A 23,577-nucleotide genomic window follows, 5' to 3' on the forward strand; every position below is an offset into this window, starting at 1 on the left:
CCTTGAAATCAGACACTTTGCCAGAGTAATCAAGGGCAAGGATACTTTCTCTCTCTGAGCCTCCAAATTCTCATCTCTAAATGTGGATGACAAATGTCCCACCTGCTTCATACAATTAGGATGAAATGAAAAAAAGCCCATGAGATGACATCCAAGCAACAAAGCATAGCACACAGGGCAGCCATTACCATGTTGGGTGAGGGAAATGCCCCAAAGGCAGAGAGCAGGTCTCAGCCATCCACCCACTGCCCAGCCTGCAGGTGCAGGTGTGAGAGATGCTCAAGGCCTTGGGGTCCCAGAGGCTCTCCTGGGCTAAGCAGAGGAGTTTGGGGTGGCAGCTTGTAGGAAACAGACCCAGAAGAGGCACTTTGTTTGCGAGTAAAGTGAAGCCTAGAAGGGGGAGCCGGCTTAAGATCTCTGATAGTAAAAACCAGTTGGGGGGAAGGGGGAGGCCAACCCAGAGCAGAGGATCAGCACCTTAGAGGCTTCAGAAATCATTTAGACTAAACGTCTTCCCCTGACTCCCATTTTACAGATAAAGAGTAGAGACTGAGGGCTCAGATTCCCACGGATTGTGGAAGAGAGCTGAGCTTTAGTCTCATGGGAAAAAGGCATTTGGCATAGCAGCTCTCTACCTGAAAATGGAGCATTCTAGACATTTAGTACGTGCCTACTGTATGTAAGACAAGTGTTAGGTGCTGAACCAAAGCAAGGTGAGCAAGTTTGCTTCATCTTGAAAGAAAAGATAAGGAGATTCTTATTAAACTGTGCTGACAGGCAGTTTACCTCAGCAAACTGTCTTTCAAGATTATCATCTGTGATACCTTCCAACAAGAGGGAGGACTACAAAGGATCTTATTTCCAACAAGAACAGTGGGCAAGGAAAATATTTGTGTCCTGAAGAGAAGGCATACTGGTCTTTCTGTCATGGCCAAGAAACCAAACTGTCCTCAAAGCATAGCCTCGTCTACCTCCTAGAAGAGGCAGCAGAGGCTCAAGGAACATCTCTCTCCTCTCTAGACCAGGGAGAATGAAGTGGTCTTTGGCGAGGAAATAAAGACCACAACAATAAAAATGTGGAAGAAAAGATCTGAGGAACCACAAGGGAATTCAGATGCTTGTCCATAGCGTTTCACTTTTCTTTAACCTGTATTCCCTGTTCCAAAACATATCAGGACCTTCAGTGCTTATTGGCTGACAGACAATATGAAGATAAAGACACTGAAAATGTAGAATTAAAGACCACAGGCCACTCCTTTAGGAAGGGAGGCGAGCTTCCTGAAGAGAAAGCAGCTGCTAGGGCTCCAACAATTAAGCACGAGGCTCTCCCAGGGCCATCAGGAGAAAGGTGCTCCAGTGACAAGGGACTGGAGACAGAAGAGAGCAACGGTGCTTGGTGACTCCCTGAAGAGGGGCTCTAAGGCACTTCTGTGTTGGCTTCTCATTAACGATAAAGAAGTCTGCTGATTTCTGACATTCTGATAGTGTTTTTTCTTCTTTTCAACCCCTGACCTTCTAGTCTAGGCATAGGAAAGTGACAGGAACTAATGGCCTGAAGAACTGGCTTCCCTATCAGATATTAGGAAGTGTTACATTCAAATCAAGTCCAGTTTTTTTTTTCAGAACCCTTTTTAATATAAAACAAAAGTTTAAACATATTTCAAATCTTCACTAAGTCCACAAATCTTCACTATGTCCACAATTCTTGTCTTCACAAGACACATGCTAGAATGTTAGATCACATAGCAGAGTCTTTGGGAACATGTGCTTGTGTAGAATAAAAAAATGCCAAATCCTGGGATGATCAACCAGTCACTGTGCTTGTCCTCAAGCACTAGAGCAATCCCTGACGTTTCAAATCCTCATATGTTTTCTTATTCACAACATTTCCACTGGAATCCTCATACTCCTCCTAAAAAGCAGGGGAAGAAAGAGGGAAATGGTTTCAGTCCTGGGGAAAATGAGCATTTGGATGTTTGGAAATGGCCTTAGGTCATTTCTGGGCAATCTCAAGATATGTGAGAAACCACATGGTGTTTGCCTTAACATATCTGCCCTTCCTCTGTACTCCATCTTCATCTGTCCAAATCAAGCATGGCACTATTGTTATTGATAATCACATATATACAGGAGCCAATCAATCATTAGATAACACCAACAAAGACAGATCATGAAAAAAAGTATTCAGAATTCCTAGGGTAGTGGTTCTTTAAATTGGAGCCCATCAACTTATTAATCTTAAAATTTTGACAACTATTGGAATGTGATTAGTTTCATTCATAATCCTTTCTATTTTATTTTATGAGTTAAAAACAAAGTTTTCACTGGAATACCTACGGGGTCCAGGACACAGAAAAGGTGAAGAATGCCTGCCAGAGCACAACCATTCTCAATTTTTGTGGCTACTGGCTCATTTGGTAAGGCAAAGAACTTGTCTAACCACTGATGATCCCCTTAACAAATCCATGCCAGAATGATTGGAAAAATGAAACTATTTTTGAAGTAAGGCAAATGAGATGACTTCTGGTTTTGACATGCTTCAAGAATTCCTGATTTTATTAGTGTGGGCACTCTCAGCTGAAGATTATTACAGAAACTGTCTTTATGAGGTGCTGTGGCTCAAAAAATTCAGCCTTTGGGTGGTCCTCACTCTGGGGATAAGTTTCTTCTTACTAAGCTAGGCTAGTTCCTGAATGCTGGATGCAGAGCCCACCCATCACTAGGCTCTGACTGAAAACCTTTCCAATTTGGTGGAACTTGGCAGAGCTTTTACTATGAAAACAGAGTCATCTCCATACTAGAATAGAATAGCAACAAGACAACAGTGGAGAGTTCCCAGGTAAATGTCTAATTCAGAAACCAAAGAATGCACACGGTTACAAACAATAAACCTCAAATCTATTTGGCCCACTGTCAGTTCACTGGTCATGATCAGAGAATCAGTGCTTCAATGGAGCAGGCCCAGGCGAATGTCTACAGTTCCCTGAGAAAGGATCTGGGTCTTTGCTGCTTAGTATCATCACTGACTGATGACTACCAGCAATCTTCAAATATGATTACTTACCTCTGTGTCAGGCTGCCACCGCTCAGAAGCCTTCTGCAGTTTCAATTTGGCCCACACTACAAAATAATTACCAGCAATTAGTATTAATAGTATCCAAGAGATACATGAATTAGAATCCCAATTCTACTTCAAATCCATGAGCTACATGTTTGTTAGAACCTTGGTGTAATTGAAATATTAAGAGCTGATATTAACGCAGCATTTTTAAGTTTATAAAGTGCTTTCAACTGTAAAGCAGATAACAAAAAAAGTGTAAAGTAGGTCACAAAAATCCTCTATCTCCTGTATACCACCTTGGCTACGATTTCATTGGTATAAGATGAGCACCTGCTCTGTAACTTCAAGGCCTTGAAAGCAACCTGGAGCACAATAGGTGTAAGTGTCTTAGAGATAAAGGAAGAAGTGGCTGATGACAGAATGAGGGGAATCTTGGAAGAAGATGGTCACATCACCTTAGACTTTATATTAATGAAGGAAAGCTGATTGAATTGTTAATCAGATATTTAAGAACACTCTATTTTGCCATGTACACAAGTGCATGCCTGTAATTCCATCCACTGGAGAGAACTTTATCTGGTGGACCTCTTAAGCTGGGCTCAAGAGGGCTACTGCTAGTCACATGTCCATAATGAGTTTGGTATTAATACGATGAGGTCTTCAGGGCACTCATGGAAGAGCAAACTGTTCCAGTGTGGAAATGGAATAAGTAAAAGCTCTTGAGCCCCTTGGTAATGGGAGAGGGACCTGGCATAGGTCCTCTCCATAACTCTAGCCTGGCAAGATAAGATTCCACCCACCTTTCACAAGGTCGCTATGTTGCTGCTTTGAGGGTTGATTCACTACAAGTACCTAAAGTAATAAGTGGTAAAGGGAGTGGGCATGCAGTCTGTCCTAATATTGAGAAAGAACTAAAGGTTACTTACAAGAGACAGCATCTTCGATCTGAGTCACATTAGCAAAGTGAGCTGTATTTGGAATGCCCAAGCACCTCATGCCATGAGCATGACGCCACTCCTGGAAAGTAAGAAAATCAGGACAATGGGAAATAGTGCCAACTATATACAAAGCATCACTCTCACTTCATCCCTAAATCCTGAAACTTCCTTTCATCAGAGATTGCCTACAAGCACGACTGCAATTAACACAAGAGGCACAGTGATTCAAAGAAATATTTTTGAACCCAAATACATTTCTTCCTAGCTGGATGGATCATTTGGTCAGAATCAATCCATCAAAGGCTAGCTTTGAAAGGTCAGGCCATCTTGCTGTCAATAATTCTGTGCCATGGACACAGAATGGAAGGCAACATCATAGAGCAGTAAAAAAATTCCTAGAGAGGGAATCAGCACAATGCTGACCATCAGCTCTACAACTAGCTAGCTGTGCAACAACAGGCAAATGAATGCTCTCTTTGGGAATTTGTTTCCTCATCTATAAAATATGGTGGTAAGATTACCTATCTCTTAGTTACATCATTTTATGACCTTAGTGGATCTTCCTAATCAATCTGCCTAGTAATTTTAAAATTTGTACTGTTGGGGACAACTAGGTGGGGCAGTGGATAGAGCACCAGCCCTGAAGTTAGGAGGATCTGAATTCAAATTTGGCCTCAGACACTTAATACTTCCTAGCTGTGTGACCCTGGACAAGTCACTTAACCCTAATTGTCTCAGCAAAAAAAAAGAAAGAAAAAAAATTCATATTGTTGTTTCAAGAACTGAGTGAGAGAAGCTGACTGGCTAGATATAAACTATCATCACTAGAAGAAAAATAACCCCAAGAATATCTTAGTGATTACTGGCCAATAATATCTTCATATATGTAATACGTTCATTTCATCGTTGGTCTATGAAAAGACTGTAAGATGTATTATCTTGGATATGAACTGATATTTACAAAAGAGGTGCACTGGTGCTTTTTTGCACAACCATACTGGAATACAGAGGGTAGATGTATCATAATTAAGCCCATTTTACAGATGGAAAACTGAGGCCAAAAAAAAGGTTAAGAGATATGCTCAAGGTCACTCAGCAAGTAAATGTCAAATTTGATATGAAGCCTGACTTTATGGTTAACATTCTTTCCCCTTATTATGCCAACCACAAAAGCATTTTTCCTCCTGGAAGTTCTAAATAGCAAAAATAGATAAAAATAAGGAGCATAAGCGGTTCTGTTGGTCATGGTAAATTCTCACATTATCCCCTTGGTTTAAGAATGCCACTGTGTACATTGTCTTCTTTACTGTTATAGATGAATTTTATTCTATAAGAGGTAAGTTGCAGAGCCCACAGCAACCTCAGGGCTAGATAGCACTGTCCCTACCTTTAATGCTATCAATGTACCAAGAAATGCTCTAAGGCAAGTATAAGACATAGCCACCATGAAGGCAAAAAAGTCAAAGGAAAAGAGAAGAAGAAACAAAATTCCAAGACGTATAGTAATATCTGTATGGATTATGTAGGTTGAAGGAAGAGAAGCCTTATTTCCTCCCTTTTAAAGAATGGCAAATGACAGATACATGCATGACCTTTCACAACTATTTTCCCAAACTGATCCACATAACTGCCTCTGGGGAACATATTGGTTGGTGGCTTCAGTCTGGCCTCTGTAGCCCATAAGGGAAGGCCCAGCAGGATGCCCACTCTGACACCATGGCGCCACAGGCATGGGCTGTTGATCCGGGCCACCCTGCCACATTCCAAGCACACTTTTTAGCCATCCTTCCTCTCCTCCTCCCTTTAACTCCACCTTGAATGGGCTGTCTCCATTCAACGATTTTCCTTTCCTTGGCTTTGTTATCATTTCTAGTGGAAAAGGCCCAGGATTCCTTACCGCAAAATGCCTCTGGAAGGCCTTGGGCCCACGATAGGTGTAGTTGCCACAGATCTCACAATTATAGTTGATATTGAGGCCATGTAGCTTGTAGAGCCAGTAGGGAATGGGCTAGAAGAAAAAAGACATAGAAGAGAGTAAGTAAGACACTGACATATGAAGATAGGAAGGGCTAAACAGAACTCCTACATAGGGCACAAGCACTCACTTTGCCATCCCAACCTAGGGGCAGGTTTTTGGGGTTGTAGATAATCTCATTCTCTTCATCTTCACTTTCACTCTCACTTATCTGCTCTTCTTCTTCCTCCTCTCTTTCTTCTCCTGTCCGTGCCTGTTTGCGCTGTACATTTTCATGAGTGAGATGTCGCTGTTCCTAAAGGATCAGAAAATAAGCTAATCAAAGATAGTCACTGATGTACTATGAGTGGAACCCTGAAGTGATTCAGTTATCTGTGGACACTCCTGAGAACTATACTCCAAAATCAAAAAATACAACATTCTCTTCTATCACACCAGTAAAGGATCAGAAAATAAGCTAATCAAAGATAGTCACTGATGTACTATGAGTGGAACCCTGAAGTGATTCAGTTATCTGTGGACACTCCTGAGAACTATACTCCCCCAAATCAAAAAATACAACATCCTCTTCTATTATATCAGTAACAGGAATATACCCCAAAGAATTAAAGAGGAAAAAGACCGCATATATAAAACTGTTTACAGGAGCAGTTTTTTGTCAGAGCCAATTAAGGGTAATTGCCCACCAACTGGTGAATAGCTAAATAAATTATGGGATATAAACATAAAATTACTGTGCAATAAAAATAAGGGATGGATTCAGAGAAATGTGGGAATACTTATATATACTGATATAAGGTGGAGGTAACAGAATAAGAACAATTTATGTAATAACTAAAACATGAGGGCTTAATAATGCAAATCAATGCAAAAACCAACTACAGCTCCAAAAAACTAATAATGAAGCACGCTACCTACCACTTGAGATGGAAGACAGACTAAAGTTAGAGAGTAAAAAAATTAACATTTGCAGACATGTCCAACGTGTAGATCAATTTTGCTTGCTTATGCTTGTTACAAGAGTTAAATTTTGATTTTTTTAATAGGGAAGAACAACAGGAGTGAAGAAAAGCTAATAATAGTTATGCCCCAAAAAGAGATGAGAAAAGCATCACTGAAGTATTTTTTAACAGATAAAGAAGGAAACAGGAGAATATAGAAGCAGTTCAGCTTTGAAAGTATCAAATTGAATTTACTATAAATTTTCAAAAAACTAAAGATTTTGTTACATAACTGATTATGTAATAAGATTTTTATACAATTCTTTTCCTGTTCTCTGCATATGGAAAAGCTTATGTTTATGTAATTCAAAATAACAAACAAAAAAAATACATTTTTAACAAGGTAGATCTAGTGGGTACATTGCAGGACCACCAGAGTTAGGAACCCCAAGTCCAAATCTCCCTTGACATCTGCCACATGACAAGGTCAAGTCACTTCAAGTCAGCTTCATTTTGGGGAAAATAATAGCACTCATCTCCACAGGGTAGCTGTGAAGGTCATATGAGATAATGTATTAAGTGTTTTGCAAATTAAAGCACTACATAAATATTAGCTGCTGTTATTACCAAGGAGAATCTCTCCCAACATGCCAAAATCCTTGGAACCTTCAGGATCACTTCTAATGGACAGTAGCAATCTAAAGTTTATTTTCTGATAGGACGAGGATTATAGGCTTTTAAAAAGAGGAGAGAACTTATTAGGACCTATCTGATCCAAACAGTTTCAGAGCTTCCTGTCAGCATAAATCTCCTAATCTGGGAGGAAAAAATCCAAGCTTCTACTCGTTCACCTAACATCCTTTACTGTAGGATCAAACTGTCTTAGGCAGAGGTATAGAATCGCCATCCTTCTAAATATCAGAACTTCTTCTAGAAATCAAATGGCCTCTAATGCCCTGGACATTTTGAGTGGAAATATGGCAAGCGCTCAGAAGTGTAGAGGGATGTAGGTAATTCCCTCAAATCAAAAACTTAAGAGAGATTTGTGCCACAATTGTGCTCAAATTTTGCCCAAGACCAGGGTGGAGAACCTGAAGTTGTCCAAGGAGAATAAGCCTCTTTCTTTTTTAACTGACTAAACAAAAAGTGTGATCTAGGTAGATGGCTTTTCAGAGGATCTTGTTTTGTGGTCCCATTACCTTCAGTTATACTTACCCCAAGAATTTCTACGTATTCATATATCTGGGCTTCAAGGAAAGCAATATCTTTGTTCCTCTCAGTGTCTCTGTGAACAAAAATTGATCCAGCAAAAATTGGTCATTTGAAGGGAACTGAAATCTTTCTTTTTCTTTTTTTTTGGCTGAGGCACCTGGGGTTAAGTGATTTGCCCAGAGTCACACCACTAGGAAGTGTTAAATGTCTGAGACCAGATTTGAACTCAGGTTCTCTTGACTTCAGGGCTGGTGCTCTATCCACTGAGACACTTAGCTGCCCTGGAATTGAAATCTTTCAAAGAACAATGATATAATGGGTGGCTTCTCTATAAACTCAAACCCCCACTTCAGAGAACAGTTCCACTTAGCACCTCACCCCCTATTAAGTGAATATGTCCTTTAGAGAAGCAATGTTTAAAAATTTCAAAAGTCATAATCACCCAAAACCATCATGAGTTGATGGTAAAAAAAAGTATAGACTTTTCTAGAAATTTGAAAATAATGTAACAGAGGCAATGACTATAATTAATGCCACTGACAAAGGACATTTGAATAGTGAAGTGGTTCACTAACCTATCAGCAATGAACAGACCAAAACAGTCATCTCTGACCTTTCCTCTTTTCTTCTCCTCCTGCATATCTGAAGTTTCTAAATCCTGTCAGGTTAACTCCATAAACCTCTTCCCATCTTTCTCTTCACATACATAGCCAGTTGAACCCATGTCCAGGAAACCATGGCTCCCTATTACCATTAGACCAAGACACAAACTCTTTAGTCTGAACTATAATATGGCTCTAATCTGCCTTTCCAGCTTCATCTTTGACTTCATCATTACCACTACACTGGACTATAAAATAAAGTTTCATTTCCTAAATCACCACAGGTCTAGCCAGCATGCACTGACACAAGCAATTTTTGATATCATGCATTTCTTTCTCCTCTTCCTTCTTCATGTCTCTCAGAAGTCTTCTCTTTCTTCTAAGCTCAGCTTAGATCAAGTTTTAATTCTAGCTCTCAATATCGTCTGTCTCTCTCTAAAATCTCTTCAGAGCTTTCGTCCCATAACACCTGACTCTGTATCATGTTCAACTATGTATGTACTATAGCCCTCCAGCGGAGACTAACTTGTGGAGGCAGAATGGATTTTGTTTTATCTTTCATCCCAAGTGCCTTGCTTTAAGTTGTTGTTTAGTATATGTTCACTAAAGTCAATCTATTTAATTTCTAGCTAATTGAGGTAACATTTCTATAGCACAGTCAAAAATCAATTTTAAATTAAGTAAGCATAAATTTATCTGTTTGGGAACATTACTACAACCTCCCTCCAGTAGTACAGATAGTTAACAACCTCCCTCCAGTAGTACAGATAGTTAACAACCAGCCATTATTATGGACCAGTGAGGGTAAAATACAGACTTAAAAATCTACCTTTTAAACAATAATGATAGCAACTCATTGATGAAACAGTTTGGTGTAAGTCTTTGGGATTTGATTAGCCAAATGCTTTCCCATTTTATCCTTGAGGAGTTTGAAAATCAGAGGTGAATGACTTGCCAACGTATCAAAGTTGGGATTTAAACCCAGGTTTTTTGCCTCCAGGTCCAATATATATATATCCACCTATACCACATCACCTGTCAGGGAAGAGAATCAAGACAGAACCAACTGTACTAGAGGGGCCCAGAAGCTACTAGCTCACTCACCTCTTGGTTCCCTTTGATTTGGGATTCTTAGCAAACAGAGAGGAGTCCAATGATTCCAGGGACTTGCCTTTAGTGCTGAACAACCTCTGGGCTCTCTCTTCCAGTGTACTGTATAAAGAAAAAGTTATTATACCAAGCAGTTTCACCCATACTTGACCAGTTTTATAGTAGTCAGACAAATGGAGCTTAGAACATTTAAGACTACAGATCCTGCCTCTTACCCGCCACATTTTAGTCCTAAAGCCAAGAGTGCAGATTTCAGTCTGTCCAGACCCAAGGAAGCCAACTCCTATAAAACAAAGGAATGAGTTAGGATGCTGAAGAAAATGACTCCTGAGACCAAATGCTATCCTTAGATACTAATGAAGATGGTAACTCCTCAACATTTTAATAAATGACTTCATTTGTCATTATGGCTGAAAAAATTCATCAGCTTGTGGCCAACATTCCGTTGAAGAATCTTGCTGCAATTCCACATTCATCCAGATGTGAAGTCCCTCCAGGCTGGTAGGACCTGCTTGAACTTGAGCTCCCAGAATGCTCTCCACATCATGGTCAAGCAATAATAAATAACAAAAGTACCATATATGCATATGGCATATTATTATTATTCAAATGTGTAGAAACAAATTAGCCCACTTGATTTTTCCTTATCTCCTGCATTAGGAGATAAGTTCCAGTTCTAGAAAACCTTGGGTTTTGTTTTGTTTTGTTTTAAATTGCAAAGAAAAGAATCTGTATTAGATAAACAAGAAGAGTGACTAGTCCAAGATAGGCTGAAGAGTTACAGAAAACATACTTCCCAGGAGGAAAATGCAGAGAGGTCAAGATGGGCTCCAGCATGGGTCAGTGCGCTGCTTGTCTCTTTCTGCCAAGAACAACAAGGAATCCTATTAATAGCCTGCTTTAGGACAATAGCAACGGATCCCTCCCATGTTCACATATGCAAATCTTGGAATGATCCCCAAAAGAAATCATAAAAGAAAATTACAAGGCAGAGATTGCTTCAGGGCCACAAACTGAAGGAGAAAGGACCATCTATTATAGATCCATTACTAAAATGTAAAGACCAAGAGTCTTAATTAAGTGCCCCCTCCAGCTCACCGGCCAGCCTGGGAAGGTACCATTATCCCACTTCTTTTCAAATTCATTCTGAATCTTCCCAAACAGTTCATTCTGGTCTTGTAGGGGCTTCACCCTGTCTGTGTAGTCCTGGAGGTACTCCAGCAGCATTTCCAGGTACCTAACAGAGAGAGACTCAGTTAGAGAAAGTTAGGGGTGCTATTTGTAATGGAGGTGACACAGCAAAGTAAGTCTTGTTTCCTATCCAGGCATAGGCCTACTCTTATGACTGCAGCCATAGCCTCACAATCACACAATGCTAAGCATTAGAGTCTTATACTTCTTATGGGATATGTTAATGAAATAACAGGTTGAGCCTAAGATGACTAACTATATTCTGGCTATTATTGTGCCATGAGAAATGTCAAAAGGGACAGATTCAGAAAAACCAGAGAAAACTTGTTTGAACTGATACTGACTAAAGGGAGCAAAGTTGGCAGAACAATTAACAGAATTATTATAAAACACTGTAATGGAAAACATTTTCCAAGACTGATGATAAAGTCCTCTTCCTGGCAGAGGTGATGACCAAAGGTTTAGACAATATGTTTTAATCAAATATGGCCAATGTACAGATCTCTTTTGCTTAACAGTACCTATTTATTACAATTATTTGGTGGTGGGGGGGAAGAAGAGGGATGGTGATTAAAAGAAAGATCCATCAATGACTAGAGGAATACAAAGTTCAGAAGGGAACACAGACAAGCAAGGCAGTGTTTAAATTTAACACATGAAAATTAACATAAACTTTGCAAAAACCATGCAGTTTCAGATAAATTTCTTTTTCTCCTTGTTCTCTTTATATATATAAGTATTCATGTTTATCAAATTCATAATAATTTAAAAATATATTCACCCAACCAAGACTGACTAGTGGACTATAAATATTCTAAAACTGGGTTTTAGAGTTCCACGTCCCCAATAACTTTAGAAGCTAGGAGCGCTCAGAGGATAGCTAAGGTTAGAAGTTAGTTTCTAATTTAAAAAACAACAAGAAGCCAAGGAGCTTGACAATGCTTACCTCTTATACTCTGCATTCTTCCTTTCTTTGGGAATATCAAATAACTGGTCAAAGATAGATAGGTATGTGATATAATCCAGTTTCTGAAAAATAACACAAAAGACTCGACTAAGCTAGGTGTGCAAAATTCAAAAGATACAATGTAATCAATCTATACAAGATGCAATTTGAGAGCTCAGTGTAACAAGGTACAACTTTGAAACTTTTTCTTCTTGTACAATTTTTCCAACACTCTGTACTACTTCAGTGGGCAATGTTTTAGTCTGGACATTTAGAAGAAAATTAGAAACAGTAACCTTTTATAAAATCAATCAAGATTTCCATTTGCTAGTGGATGCTCCAGATAATTAACTTTTTGGAATTTGACTGAAGTTTCTTCTCAATTCTGACCTTACTCAATGTTTATCATCTTCACTTGAGAGCTACTTTTTGTCAACTGTTTTTGCAATTTAAACTTTTTAGCACCTAAGTCAGTGGCATTTACACAGAAGATGCTTTGAAAACATTTCCTGTAGATTTTTTTTTTTTTTTTAAGAAGAACATTTTAATATACATGTAGATGAAGTGGCAGCAGAAAAAGACCAAAATCCAAAATATAGTATCTAATATAAAGGGGCTTTTTAATCCAAAATTAACCTTACCAAGAATATAAAGCAATTAATTGAACAGAACTGCTAAGAAACCTGGAAGACAATCTAATGCATAATTATATAGCACAATAAACTGCTAATGGACCCAAATATGAATACTAAAGTTCATACTATGAAAAACAAATTATAGTATGATCAAATACTTTTTTCCTGTAAATTTCTTAAAAGGTAGGGTCCATATACTCTGGCCCTCTTCTTGTCTTCCATTCTACTACTACATCCTGAGGAACATCAGATATCTTATTCTGGGGGTTTTAAACCATCTACCTTTGTCATTCTGACTTTGGGGCTTATGAGTGGTTAAGTGTATATGCACAAACCCACATGGTTAAATGACCCACCACATATCAAGCCAATCTTCTCCAGCATGGCCTTCTTCCTTCCATCTAACCTGGCTATGAAGATGAACTCTCCCTTTTCATCTCTTCCTCTAGGAATCATAATCAAATTTATACTGCCATTGCTACTGGAAAAGGCAGGTCAATACCTTTCCTATAATTAGTAGAATTATCCCTCTTATTTCCTCAACTAATGTTCCCACATTTGACCTTTCAAGTGACCACCACTTCTCTATATATGTTGTCTCCCCCATTAAGACAAAATTTCCTTTAGATAGGGATTATCTCACTTTTCTATTTGTATTCTCAGGTTTTTAGCAGTGTTTAGCACAAAGGAGGTGCTTAATAAAGCCATTTTCCTTCATGCTTCATACAACAATGTAATCACAATCGCACTCAGCACACTGTCCTGTACATAAACAGAACACAATATTATTTCCATTTCTAATAAGTAGGCTCATTAAAAGAAGGTGAATCTAGTGAACACTACCTGCTTCAGTTAATAACCCCAATCCAATCTCCCTATTCTATTTTTATGAATCAAGAGTTCTCTCTATCTTACCTCAGATGCTTTTAAGTTAATGTACTTAAGATAGCAGTCATGAAGATCCAAGTAACGGCCATATCCTTCTTCATCTGTGAACTCCACCAAGTCTGGGGGAATTGGAGAGAACAGTTGTATCAAATAAATTAAAAACAGTCCCTTACATAAAACCTCTCTCATTAGCCTATTTATTTAGTCTGTTTGTTTCTTCACTAGACAGTAAGATCCATTCACAAAGTTGCTCCCTGTTGCTTCTGGGTAAGCTGACCACAACATGCTGAAAAATTGTCCAAGTAATTCTGGAAGCTAAGTAGGTTCTGGAAGAAAAGGTCTCAGGCAGCAACTTCCAACTCCACAGAGTCCTAATTTGATTTAGGTAATCATAGAAACTGAAGCCACTATCTTCCTAAATGATGTCCCTGTCACAGCAATAAACGAAGCCAAGATTTCATCTCAACAGATAGGTTAAAGTAACTAATGCACATTTTCTCTGAGAAAGAATGTTTTCCAGACTTGGGGAGGGCAAGTTCAATTACACATAAACTGACTGAACATTTGCTATATTTTTGTTAATACGAAATATGAAACTCCACTTACTTTGAGCCTCTTCACTAGGATTTTCTCTGGCTTTCAGAAGCTCCTCAAATTCCACTGACATCGGCACACAAATCTAAGAGACAGCACAAAGCACAGATGGATCCTCCATTTCCTCTGAACAAAAGCAACATTGTCTCATATGTAGGCCTTTGTGTCCTGAACTGGGCTCTATAAGCACTGTCTTTGATCCTAATATATCACAGAAAGGTAGCTAAGAGATACCTGAGCATCTGTCTTATTCTGATCCTTACAAAACTTTGATTTTCAAACTTTCATGGCATTGACATCTGGCCAAACAATTCTACTTAAAAACCCTAGACTTGGCCTGTAGCTGCTAATGCTGTTACATGCCTCTTGTCTTCTGACTGAACTTCCCACATCTGTTTTCTCCCCTAATTAGAAATGTGAGCTCCCTGACAGATCTTCTTGAATTTTCCATGCTTACTTTTTTGTATCCCCAGCAACTTACTACAATGTTTGGCACAAAGTAAGTGTTTAATTATTTTTATGTCCATTTGTTCATGACCAGAAAGGTAATAATCAGAATGGTAAGTACAATCTTAAGTTGGCAGATTCCTTAGCTACTACACACTCTCTTCAATGCAGGTGTCTTTATATCTTCAGCAACATCCTGGTATTTCATTCCCACTAGCACCAACTCTACATCCAGATATCTATATCTATATCTATATATATGTATATAAAGCCCAACTCTATATCATCTAATACCTAGATGATTGTAACTACCTTACTGGTCTATGCAGCCAATTCAGTCCATATACCATTGTCAGATTACCTTTTCTAATTTGTTCCTTTCACATTCTCAAAAGCCTTTGACAGTTCTCTACTTCCTACATCTCTGAACCTGAAATTCAAGGCTCTATAGTCTAGCCCTTAAACTTCATTTCCTCCTCTTCTGCTAAAATTAAACATGACTTTCCATTCAAAGCTGGTTTACTGTTTCTCAGACATAATTTTAAAAATTCTCATTTCTATATCTTTTCTCACAGTATTCCACTGAATTCCCTTCCCATATCTCTTCATATAAACATTCTTCAAGGACAAGTTCAAATCCCTATTCTTTTTTTTAAATAGCTTTTTATTGACAGAACCCATGCCAGGGTAATTTTTTACAGCATTATCCCTTGCACTCACTTCTGTTATGACTTTTCCCCTCCCTCCCCCCACCCTCCAAATCCCTATTCTTAAAAGAAGCTTTTCCTTTTCTCCATCCCTAGCGCTTTCTTGCCTCTTAAATACCTACAGGACCTACTGCCTGTATCCTCAGAACCATGCAAGGTCAAAGCTGGAGGAATCTCAGTCATCATCCCATCCAGCCATCTCACTTTTCAGATCCAAAATTTGAGGCCCAGAAACATGAAATCGGAACTTGCTCAAAGCCACAGGACTCATTAGTGTCAGAACTGGATTAAACCCAGTTCTCTTCAGGGTAAGGGAAAGATTCCTGAGCCCAAGTCAACTGTCTAGTATACCATGGCTGTCTCTTGTCTGGCATTTAAATATATCTCTCTGTTGGGATTGTTCTTTGAGGATAAAGACTAAGTCTTAGACTTTTTTGTTTCTTTGAAGTACATACATAGAGGCACTCAACATATTGTGATCAACTACAGATCATAATGGTAATAATGATGATGACAATAATGGACATTCCTATAACCCTTTAAAGCTTGCAAAATAGTTTTCATATATTATTATTATATATACATGTATATATATATACACATGTATATATATAATAATATATATATATATATATATATATACACATTATTAACAACCCTAGGAGGTAGGTGCTTTAGATATTATTATCCCTATTTTACAGAAACCAAGGCTCAGAGAAAATTAGTTGCTTGCCTATAGTCAAATACTACCATTAAGTACCAGAAGTAGGATGTGAGCCCAAATCTTCCTCACTTCCAGTCCAGCACTCTATTGTGCCCCTATACCAAAATGTCTATTTGTCATACTATAATAATTAAAAAAATCTCTATGTTAACAGATAATATACTTTTGCAAGAAAAGTGTTAAAATAGCAAACTAGAAAAGGTGGTGACAATAGGTGCCAATGAATACATTATAATGATAAATATCTGCCATGTGCTCAATTGTTCAAGGTGATTGAAACAACTTTGAGGTACAGATTAGGTAACTGATGAGTAAAAATAAACTAAAAATTATTAATGTCCCTCTTCTCTGCTGTTTCTTCCTGGAGTCTCACTTGGCTCTCTCTGAAAAGTATATGCTACATTTCATCAACAACCCTTAGGGCTTACCTCATTTGGGTGCTTCCGGTGGAATTCTTTTATCTGTTTGAGTCTATTGTAGAATTCTGCAAATTCATTTGGTCCTGAAATAGCACTGAGCTCCTCTTTTCTTAACCTGAGATTCCCAAAAGGATCAAAAGAGCAAACAAGATACCAAGGTCAACAGCTGATTGACACTGACTCTCCAAAGCACCCAAACATGGCCCATCACGGCTACTTACCCATCTTTGTCATCATATAAGTCTCTCAGGTTCCCACTTACTTCCATATACCTCTAAAAAAGGAAAAAAAAAAAAACCAACAACCCAAACTCTCATCAGTATAAAGCAGTTGTGTCAACACATGATCAACAACAAAAAACGATCTCCAAGATAAATCAGGACAGTTCAGATATTTACGTGACATAATTTCAGGAGGAAGGTCTATTCCCCCTTAAAGTTCTTTCTCTGCCAGCCTGCCACCGTCCCAACAATTCATTTTTTGAGCTTCCTTTTTTTTGGCCCAAGACCTAGGGGAAATCTAACTAACTGGAAAGTTAAGAGCACAGCAGGCTGGCCTCAGCCATCAAGACCTTAGCTAGCAGACAATTCCCTCAGAGATGAGACAAAAAGTGTCCACAAAAGAGAGTTAAAAAAAAAAATCAGTTCTGAATTCCCTCCTTCCCTCCCCCAGTGAAAACACAAAGACAAAAAACAACCCCCCCCCCCCCCCCCCCCCAGCGTCCCTCATATGTGCAGAATCACGCAAAGCCTTTGCCGAGCCGCCGCAACGACAATTGACGCTGACGTAACACTACAAAGGCTGCACGGCGCCGGTCAATCCCTGCACCCCTCATTGCGACTGTTGTCTCAGAAAGAAAACGCCAACGCGCTAAGAATAATAGCGACAGCCTCTACGGAGCGCTTAAGGTTTGCAAAGCTCTTCACAAACAGCGCCTCGCGTTTCCATCGGCCACAACCTTCCGAGTCGGGCGCCAGAATTGTTCCCATTTCACGGATGGGGAAACGGAGGCAGCAGCGGTTTGGTGCGGGCCCCGAGCCCTTAGGAACGTTCCAGCCTCAGAACCGGCGGCCCGGCCCGGCCCGGCGTTCCGGACAGTGAGCGAGGCAGAAACAAAGCGCGGCGAGGGAGCAGGCAGAGAGTCGGGGCCCTGCCCGCCCGGGGGGGGGGGCCCTGACCCGCTCGGCCGCCTCCTGCGCCTCCCGCCCCGGAACTCACGTCCTGCATAGCGCGCGTGCGATGGTCCGAGTTGATTTGGTCCCGGAGCTGGAGGGGGAAGAGACACAGAGCGAGTCAGCCTCGGCGAGCCGGCCGGGCGCGAGAAGCCCCGCCCCCCGACCTAGAAGCTGGGCCTGGGGATTCAGGGGAGAGCGGAGAGCCCCGGGCCCGGCGGGGGCCGCGGAGGGGGAGGGGCGGGATCCCGGATGTCGCCGCTTTTTTTTCCCCCCCCCCCCCCCCCCCCCCCCCCCCCCCCCCCCCCCCCCCCCCCCCCCCCCGGCCGCACCGTGGACTTCTTGATGAGCATTTCCTTGGCCATGACGTCCATGAGCCGCTCTTTTTCTTCGTGGTAGCGCCGCTGCTGCTCCAGAATAGTCTCCATTTTGCCCCCACCACCTCCACCTCACACTAAGCAGCCGCCGCGACCGGAAGTTGCCGCGGCCGCCGGTGCGGCTCAGCGCGCTCTGCCGCCCGCTTCTCACACCCCACGACACTTGGGTTCCGCCCTCGCCGGAAGTCCTGGCCCGGGAGCCGGCACGGGGAGGCGGAAGCACCGAGAGGAGCTTGGCAGCTCGGGCCGCGGCGGCAGCGCTCCCTGCTGGCCGTAGGGAAGCACTGGCCTTCAGCGGCTACCTAAGCCCACGTTCCTGGAAGGGACCTATCAGACGCCATCCATATCCTGCCCTCTTTCTAATAGCCCCCTGAGCGAAGCCGATCAAGCGTCGCTGCACCCATTTCACAGATGAAGACACAGTATTTTATTTTATTTTATTTTATTTATTTATTATTATTATATTTTTTATTTTGGAAGGCTGTAATAGTCTTTTTTTTTTTTTTTTTTTTTAAATAACTTTCTATTGCCAGAACCCATGCCAGGGTAATTTTTTACATTATCCCTTGCACTCACTTCTGTTCCAACTTTTCCCCTCCCTCCCTCCACCCCCTCCCCTAGATGGCAAGCAGTCCTATACATGTTGAATATGTCGCAGTATATCCTAGATACAATATATGTGTGCAGAACCGAACAGTTCTTTTGTTGCACAGGAAGAATTGGATTCAGAAGGTAAAAATAACCCGGGAAGAAAAACAAAAATGCAAACAGTTTACATTCATTTCCCAGTGTTTTTTCTTTAGGTGTAGCTGCTTCTGTCCATCCTTGATCAATTGAAACTAAGTTAGATCTTGAAAGACAGAGTATTTTAAAAAAGACAATTTCGAGATCATCTTGTCCATTTTACATCGTTCCCATCATTACCGACGTTTCTATAAAGTTTGCGTAATGCTGTACACGTTATCCCAGAGAATAATAATTTCCTTAATCGTTTACATCTTTTTTTTTTCAGACTTTTATATTGTTATCCACCTCATTTTTTTAAACTAGGTAATTTTATTTTATTTTAATAAAAGTTTTTTTTTTATTTTCAAAATACATTTAAAGATAATTTCCAACATTCACCCTTGCAAAACTTTCGTTCCAAATTTTTCCTACTCTCTTCCCCCCACCTAGACAGCCAGTAATCCAATATAAACACGTATATTTCTTCTAAACATATTTCCACATTAGCCTCATTTTACAGAAGAAAAACCTGAGACTTAGATAAAGGGTGACATTCAAAAATGACTTAAACACCAATGGCCCAGAAAATTCCCCCCTCTCCAGTTGTCAAAATGGTTAAATAAAAGGTCTGACCATGGCTCACTCCATAACTTTCAGTAGCTCCCTATTGTCTCCAGAATCAAAAACAAAATGCTGTCATTAAAGTCTTTCTTAATTTAGCCTCCAACTTTTCTAGTCTTCTTGCACCTTACTCACCGACAAGTCGTCTTTGATGGGGTGATACTGGTTTCTTGGTTGTTCACCAAACATCTTTCTGTCCCCCATGCCTAGAATGCTCTCCCTCTTCCATTCCAACTACTGATCTTCAGGGTTTCCTTCAAGTCTTTGCCAAAATCCCACCTTCCACAAGAAGCTTTTTCCAAATCCCTTTCATTCCAGCACCTTCCCCTTTTCTTGATTGTCTCAGTTTGTTCTGAATGCAGGCTTGTTTGCCTCCTCTGAACTCTGAGAGCAAGGACTGCTTTTTGTCTTTCTCAGTATCTCCAGGGTTTGGCACATACTACATCCTTAATAAATATTTATTGGTTGACATGCTTATCTACGTAGGAGGAAACTACATCAAATACTCAGAGTACAATAATTTCCATAGTTCTTTAAAATTTACAAAACTTTTTTTTCACAGCCTTGTGATGCTGTCATTCCAGTTTTACAGATGAAGAAGGGATTTACATAGCTAGAACATAGGTCTTCCAACTCTAATTCTAATCTACTTTTTATTAATGTTCCTTGTGTTTGTACTTACAGTGTTAATTTAATTTAAATCCCTTGACTCCTGAATTTAGGGATTTTTTTCCCCCACTTTTTTTATATTTCCACTAGAATTCCACTAATTCTACTTCTCAAACCACAAAAAACACATTCTCTCCCTCTCCCACAACAAAAACAACCCATTTAATTTCCGGTGTCCCAGCCTAGGCCTGGGAGGGGGGAGGATCCAAAATAATTGGGGACCCAGTAGGAGAACAGGAAGAAATCTACATTATAGTTACTTAAAGGTAGCTTTAAAATTATGTGACATATCTATGCAAATACACAATCAGCAACATTTTCTAAAGTTATTTTTAATTTTTTAAAAAAATTTTGGGGGAAACTAGGTGGCGCAGTGGATAGAGCACCAGTCCTGAAGTCAGGAGGACCTGAGTTCAAATGTGATTTCAGATACTCTTAACATTTCCTAACTGTGTGACCCTAGGCAAGTCACTTAACCCTACTTGCCTCAACAAATATAAATAAATAAATAAAATAAGTTTTGGTCATAATCAAAGAATTTATCGTCAAATGACCAGTCAATTCTTCTTAGCTAGGATATTCCTATAAGAAAAGTCAATTCCATCTGGTTTTTGAAGACTATAAAGTCTCTCCAGCATGAGATAGAACTCGTCAGAATTTATACTTCTCTGGTAACCTTCAAGAACTCACACTCCAAGCTAAGATGTAATATCAAAATAGGACTTTGTTTTATTGATGGCTTTTGTCATTTCTGGATATAGCCCTTGACTTACTCTTACCAAAACTTCCTTTTGAACATGGAATCAATTAATCACAACCAATAACATAGTATCTTCACTGTAAATAACAATAGATCAGAAATTAATCCCTATGAACCATATTGACTTTGAAAACCACAAAATTACATTATCTATGTTGAATTGTATTTTTACTTATTTTATTTAACAATTCCAAATTACATTTTAATCTGGTTTGAGCCTCAATCTGGACTTTTGAGCTTTATTCCTCTGGTATTTTTTTTTTTTTTGTCCTTCATTCCTGAAGATGAATGACATCACAGGGTGATATCTTGACTTGGATGTGACATATTTCAGTGGGAGAGAATTTCACAAAGTTGTCAGCCTCATTACCTCTTTCAGAATCACTGAAGTCCAGTAGCAAGACAAAAGATGAATGGCAATGGCTTGGGATTCAGTGGATGGCCTTCATGAATTCCATGTCTGCCCAAGCTCTAAGCAGGGCCTGCTTTATCTGCCTTCATGGGTATTGGAACCAAATTGTCCCCATCCACCCATTTCACAGGAGGAAGTCTTAATATGCTTGGGATGTACATCTTCCTAACTCACTGGCAGGCTTGAAACCCGTCAATTATCCTCAATCTGTTTTAGTTTGTCTGAAAAGGCAGTTTTACCAGGGGATGGCCACTTTACCTGCTTACAGCTTCCTGGAGCCACGCATGAGAATTGAGTGGACACCAAAGGTAGATGAGCTTTGATGAGTGGATGAAAAGGGCTCAACAAGTTCTCACACCAGAGGTTCTAGTCCTCCCTGAACACTCTGCCTTCCCTACAACATTCTAAAAAAAAATATTTATTTCATTCTCTGTTCCCCAGAACCAAGATAGACCTCCACAACTTTTTAGAGTTAGTTTGCTTTTGGTGTTATTTTCTTCCCCCTTTTTATATTATGGTGATCATTGTGCTTTTTGTTCTGCCAATTCTGCATCAATTCTCTGACTTTCTCATGTCAGATTTGCCTTTCTGGCTACATAAACTATGAACAATTGTACCTACCTGCCACCAGTCCAACTCTAGAAGCTGGTTTGGGTCATGATGAAAAGTCTTCTGGTTGACTGGTGAGCTGGAAGGACTGATAATGAAGAGATTGAGCCAGAATTGAGAGTAACTACAAAAGATTGGAATAAATGATCTACATTTATTCTCCCCTGGAGTCTTTCCAGTGAGAAAGAAATGCTATGGACCTCAGGTTTCTATGTCCTCAGGCTGCCATGGTGCCCTGAATATATAGGGTTTTTCTCTGTTGTGTTTCATCTTTGCATATGAAGATGGAATAAATAAGATTACTACCTTTTTTGAGCTTCAAAAGTTGGAAAAGCTCCCAACAGTTCTCCCAACAAATCAAATTGCTATCAGAGGCTTTGAGAGCCAGTAACATCAATACCTGAATCTAGAGGAGCCAGCCTGTGGAAGCAATGTATCTGACTAAGTCCAGGAATGGATTAACGACTATCCTCTACATGGAGCTAACCTAATGGATACAAGGAAAAATTGTTCACCTATAATGGCACTTCAGTGAATTCAATTTAGTGGGGATCCCTGCAAGGATTCTCAGGTCTAGAAGAACCTATTCTCTACATGGATGTTTCACATATAGCTTTAAGATTGAGCTCAATTAAAAAAAATAATTGAACTCAATCTTCCCAGAAAAGAGCACACTCCCCAGTTTGGGGGGGTTACTGCTATGCAATTACTCTTCTTGCTAAACTTTCTCAGTAAATATTCCTTCATAAAAATTAATTAATAGCTTTATGAAACCTAATTACTACCAGCTGGTTGATAGATAATGGGGGTGGGGTAAGGGTAAGCATTCTGAATTGAGGCTTATGAGTAGGAGGAGTAGGAGTAGTAGTATTAGAAACTGTAGCCCTTCAGTTATTCGATGATAGAACCCTGAGAAGGAATAGTAGTAACTGCTCCCTGTGGACATAGCTGTCTAATGTCACTACTCCAGAGAGACACAATTTATCAAAGTTGGCTTCCTTTTAGTGTTGCTTTTTAAAATTTACATTACTACAGTCATTATCATTATATATATAGGTTCCCTAGTTTATTTCACTCTCATCTGTTCATACAAGTCTCCCCATTTTTTTTTTTTTTGGCTAAGGCAATTGGGTTAAGTGACTTGCCCAGGGTCACACAACTTCGAAGTGTTAAGTGTCTGAGGACAGATTTGAACTCAGGTCCTCCTGACTTCAGGACTGATGCTCTATCCACTGCAGCACCCAGCTGCCCCAAGTCTCCCCATTTTTCTTTGATTTTCCATTAGTAAGTTCTTAGCATTCCGTAATATCCCATGACATTTATATACTATTATATAAGTATGCTATTTTTGTTCAGATACTCCCCAATGGATAGACATTTTGTTTCCAGTTTTTACTTTAGCAACTTAGTTATTGATCATCCTTTCATGTTAAGAAATTTGTCATCAGTTCAATAGCTGACCGTGGGGCCATTTTTTGCCCTTATTGAAGGTAACTGACAATGTTGCCGAAAATATATCAAAAAGCATGGGAACAAGAACACAGCCCTGCTTCCCTCCATTGCTGACTGGGAAAGCTCAAAAGGATAGTTTATTATTCAGAACCCAGACATCATAGAACTAGCAATAACACTGCTTCTCTGAGTAACCAAATTTCACTTTCATCTTCCATAAGCACACCCAACTGACAGGATCAAAGGCCTTAGTCAGAAAAACAAATATTGTATACAGACTCGGTTTTGTTCCTGACATTTCTCCTGGAGTTGTGGAGTGGCTAATACCTTATCGACTAATCTTTAGCTCTTTCCAAAGTCATACTGGCTCTCAGGAAAATGATCATATT

General features: G+C 39.8%; 1 protein-coding gene across 2 annotated transcripts; it reads right to left on the reverse strand.

Annotated features, from left to right (window-relative positions):
* Positions 1-1,610: 1,610 nt before the first annotated feature.
* Positions 1,611-18,090, reverse strand: SF3A3 (splicing factor 3a subunit 3). Of its 2 annotated transcripts, XM_031962184.1 has the most exons (17): positions 17,895-18,090; positions 17,609-17,656; positions 16,612-16,664; positions 16,400-16,505; positions 14,106-14,178; positions 13,527-13,618; positions 11,977-12,059; positions 10,938-11,076; positions 10,633-10,701; positions 10,055-10,122; positions 9,834-9,941; positions 8,131-8,200; positions 6,105-6,269; positions 5,897-6,007; positions 3,988-4,078; positions 3,065-3,120; positions 1,611-1,912 (listed from the first exon to the last, which is right to left on the reverse strand). In XM_031962184.1, exons 1-17 carry the CDS (start codon positions 17,988-17,990, stop codon positions 1,835-1,837), a joined length of 1,506 nt encoding a protein of 501 aa, XP_031818044.1. In that variant the 5' UTR covers positions 17,991-18,090; the 3' UTR covers positions 1,611-1,834. The 2 variants fall into 2 exon arrangements, with proteins under 2 accessions (XP_031818044.1, XP_031818045.1); XM_031962185.1 differs by lacking the exons at positions 17,609-17,656; positions 17,895-18,090 and adding an exon at positions 16,789-17,054.
* Positions 18,091-23,577: the final 5,487 nt, after the last annotated feature.

The sequence above is a fragment of the Sarcophilus harrisii genome, chromosome 3, assembly GCF_902635505.1.
Source record: "Sarcophilus harrisii chromosome 3, mSarHar1.11, whole genome shotgun sequence".
Lineage (NCBI taxonomy): Eukaryota > Metazoa > Chordata > Mammalia > Dasyuromorphia > Dasyuridae > Sarcophilus > Sarcophilus harrisii.

Coding starts and splice junctions, on each gene's coding strand:
- SF3A3 (XM_031962184.1), bottom strand. CDS start 17,990: ATGGAGACTATTCTGGAGCAGCAGCGGCGCTACCACGAAGAAAAAGAG. Junction 10,702..10,937: donor GTACCTTCCCAGGCTGGCCG/GTGAGCTGGAGG, acceptor TGTTCTTGGCAG/AAAGAGACAAGCAGCGCACT. Junction 6,008..6,104: donor CCCTAGGTTGGGATGGCAAA/GTGAGTGCTTGT, acceptor TTTTTCTTCTAG/CCCATTCCCTACTGGCTCTA.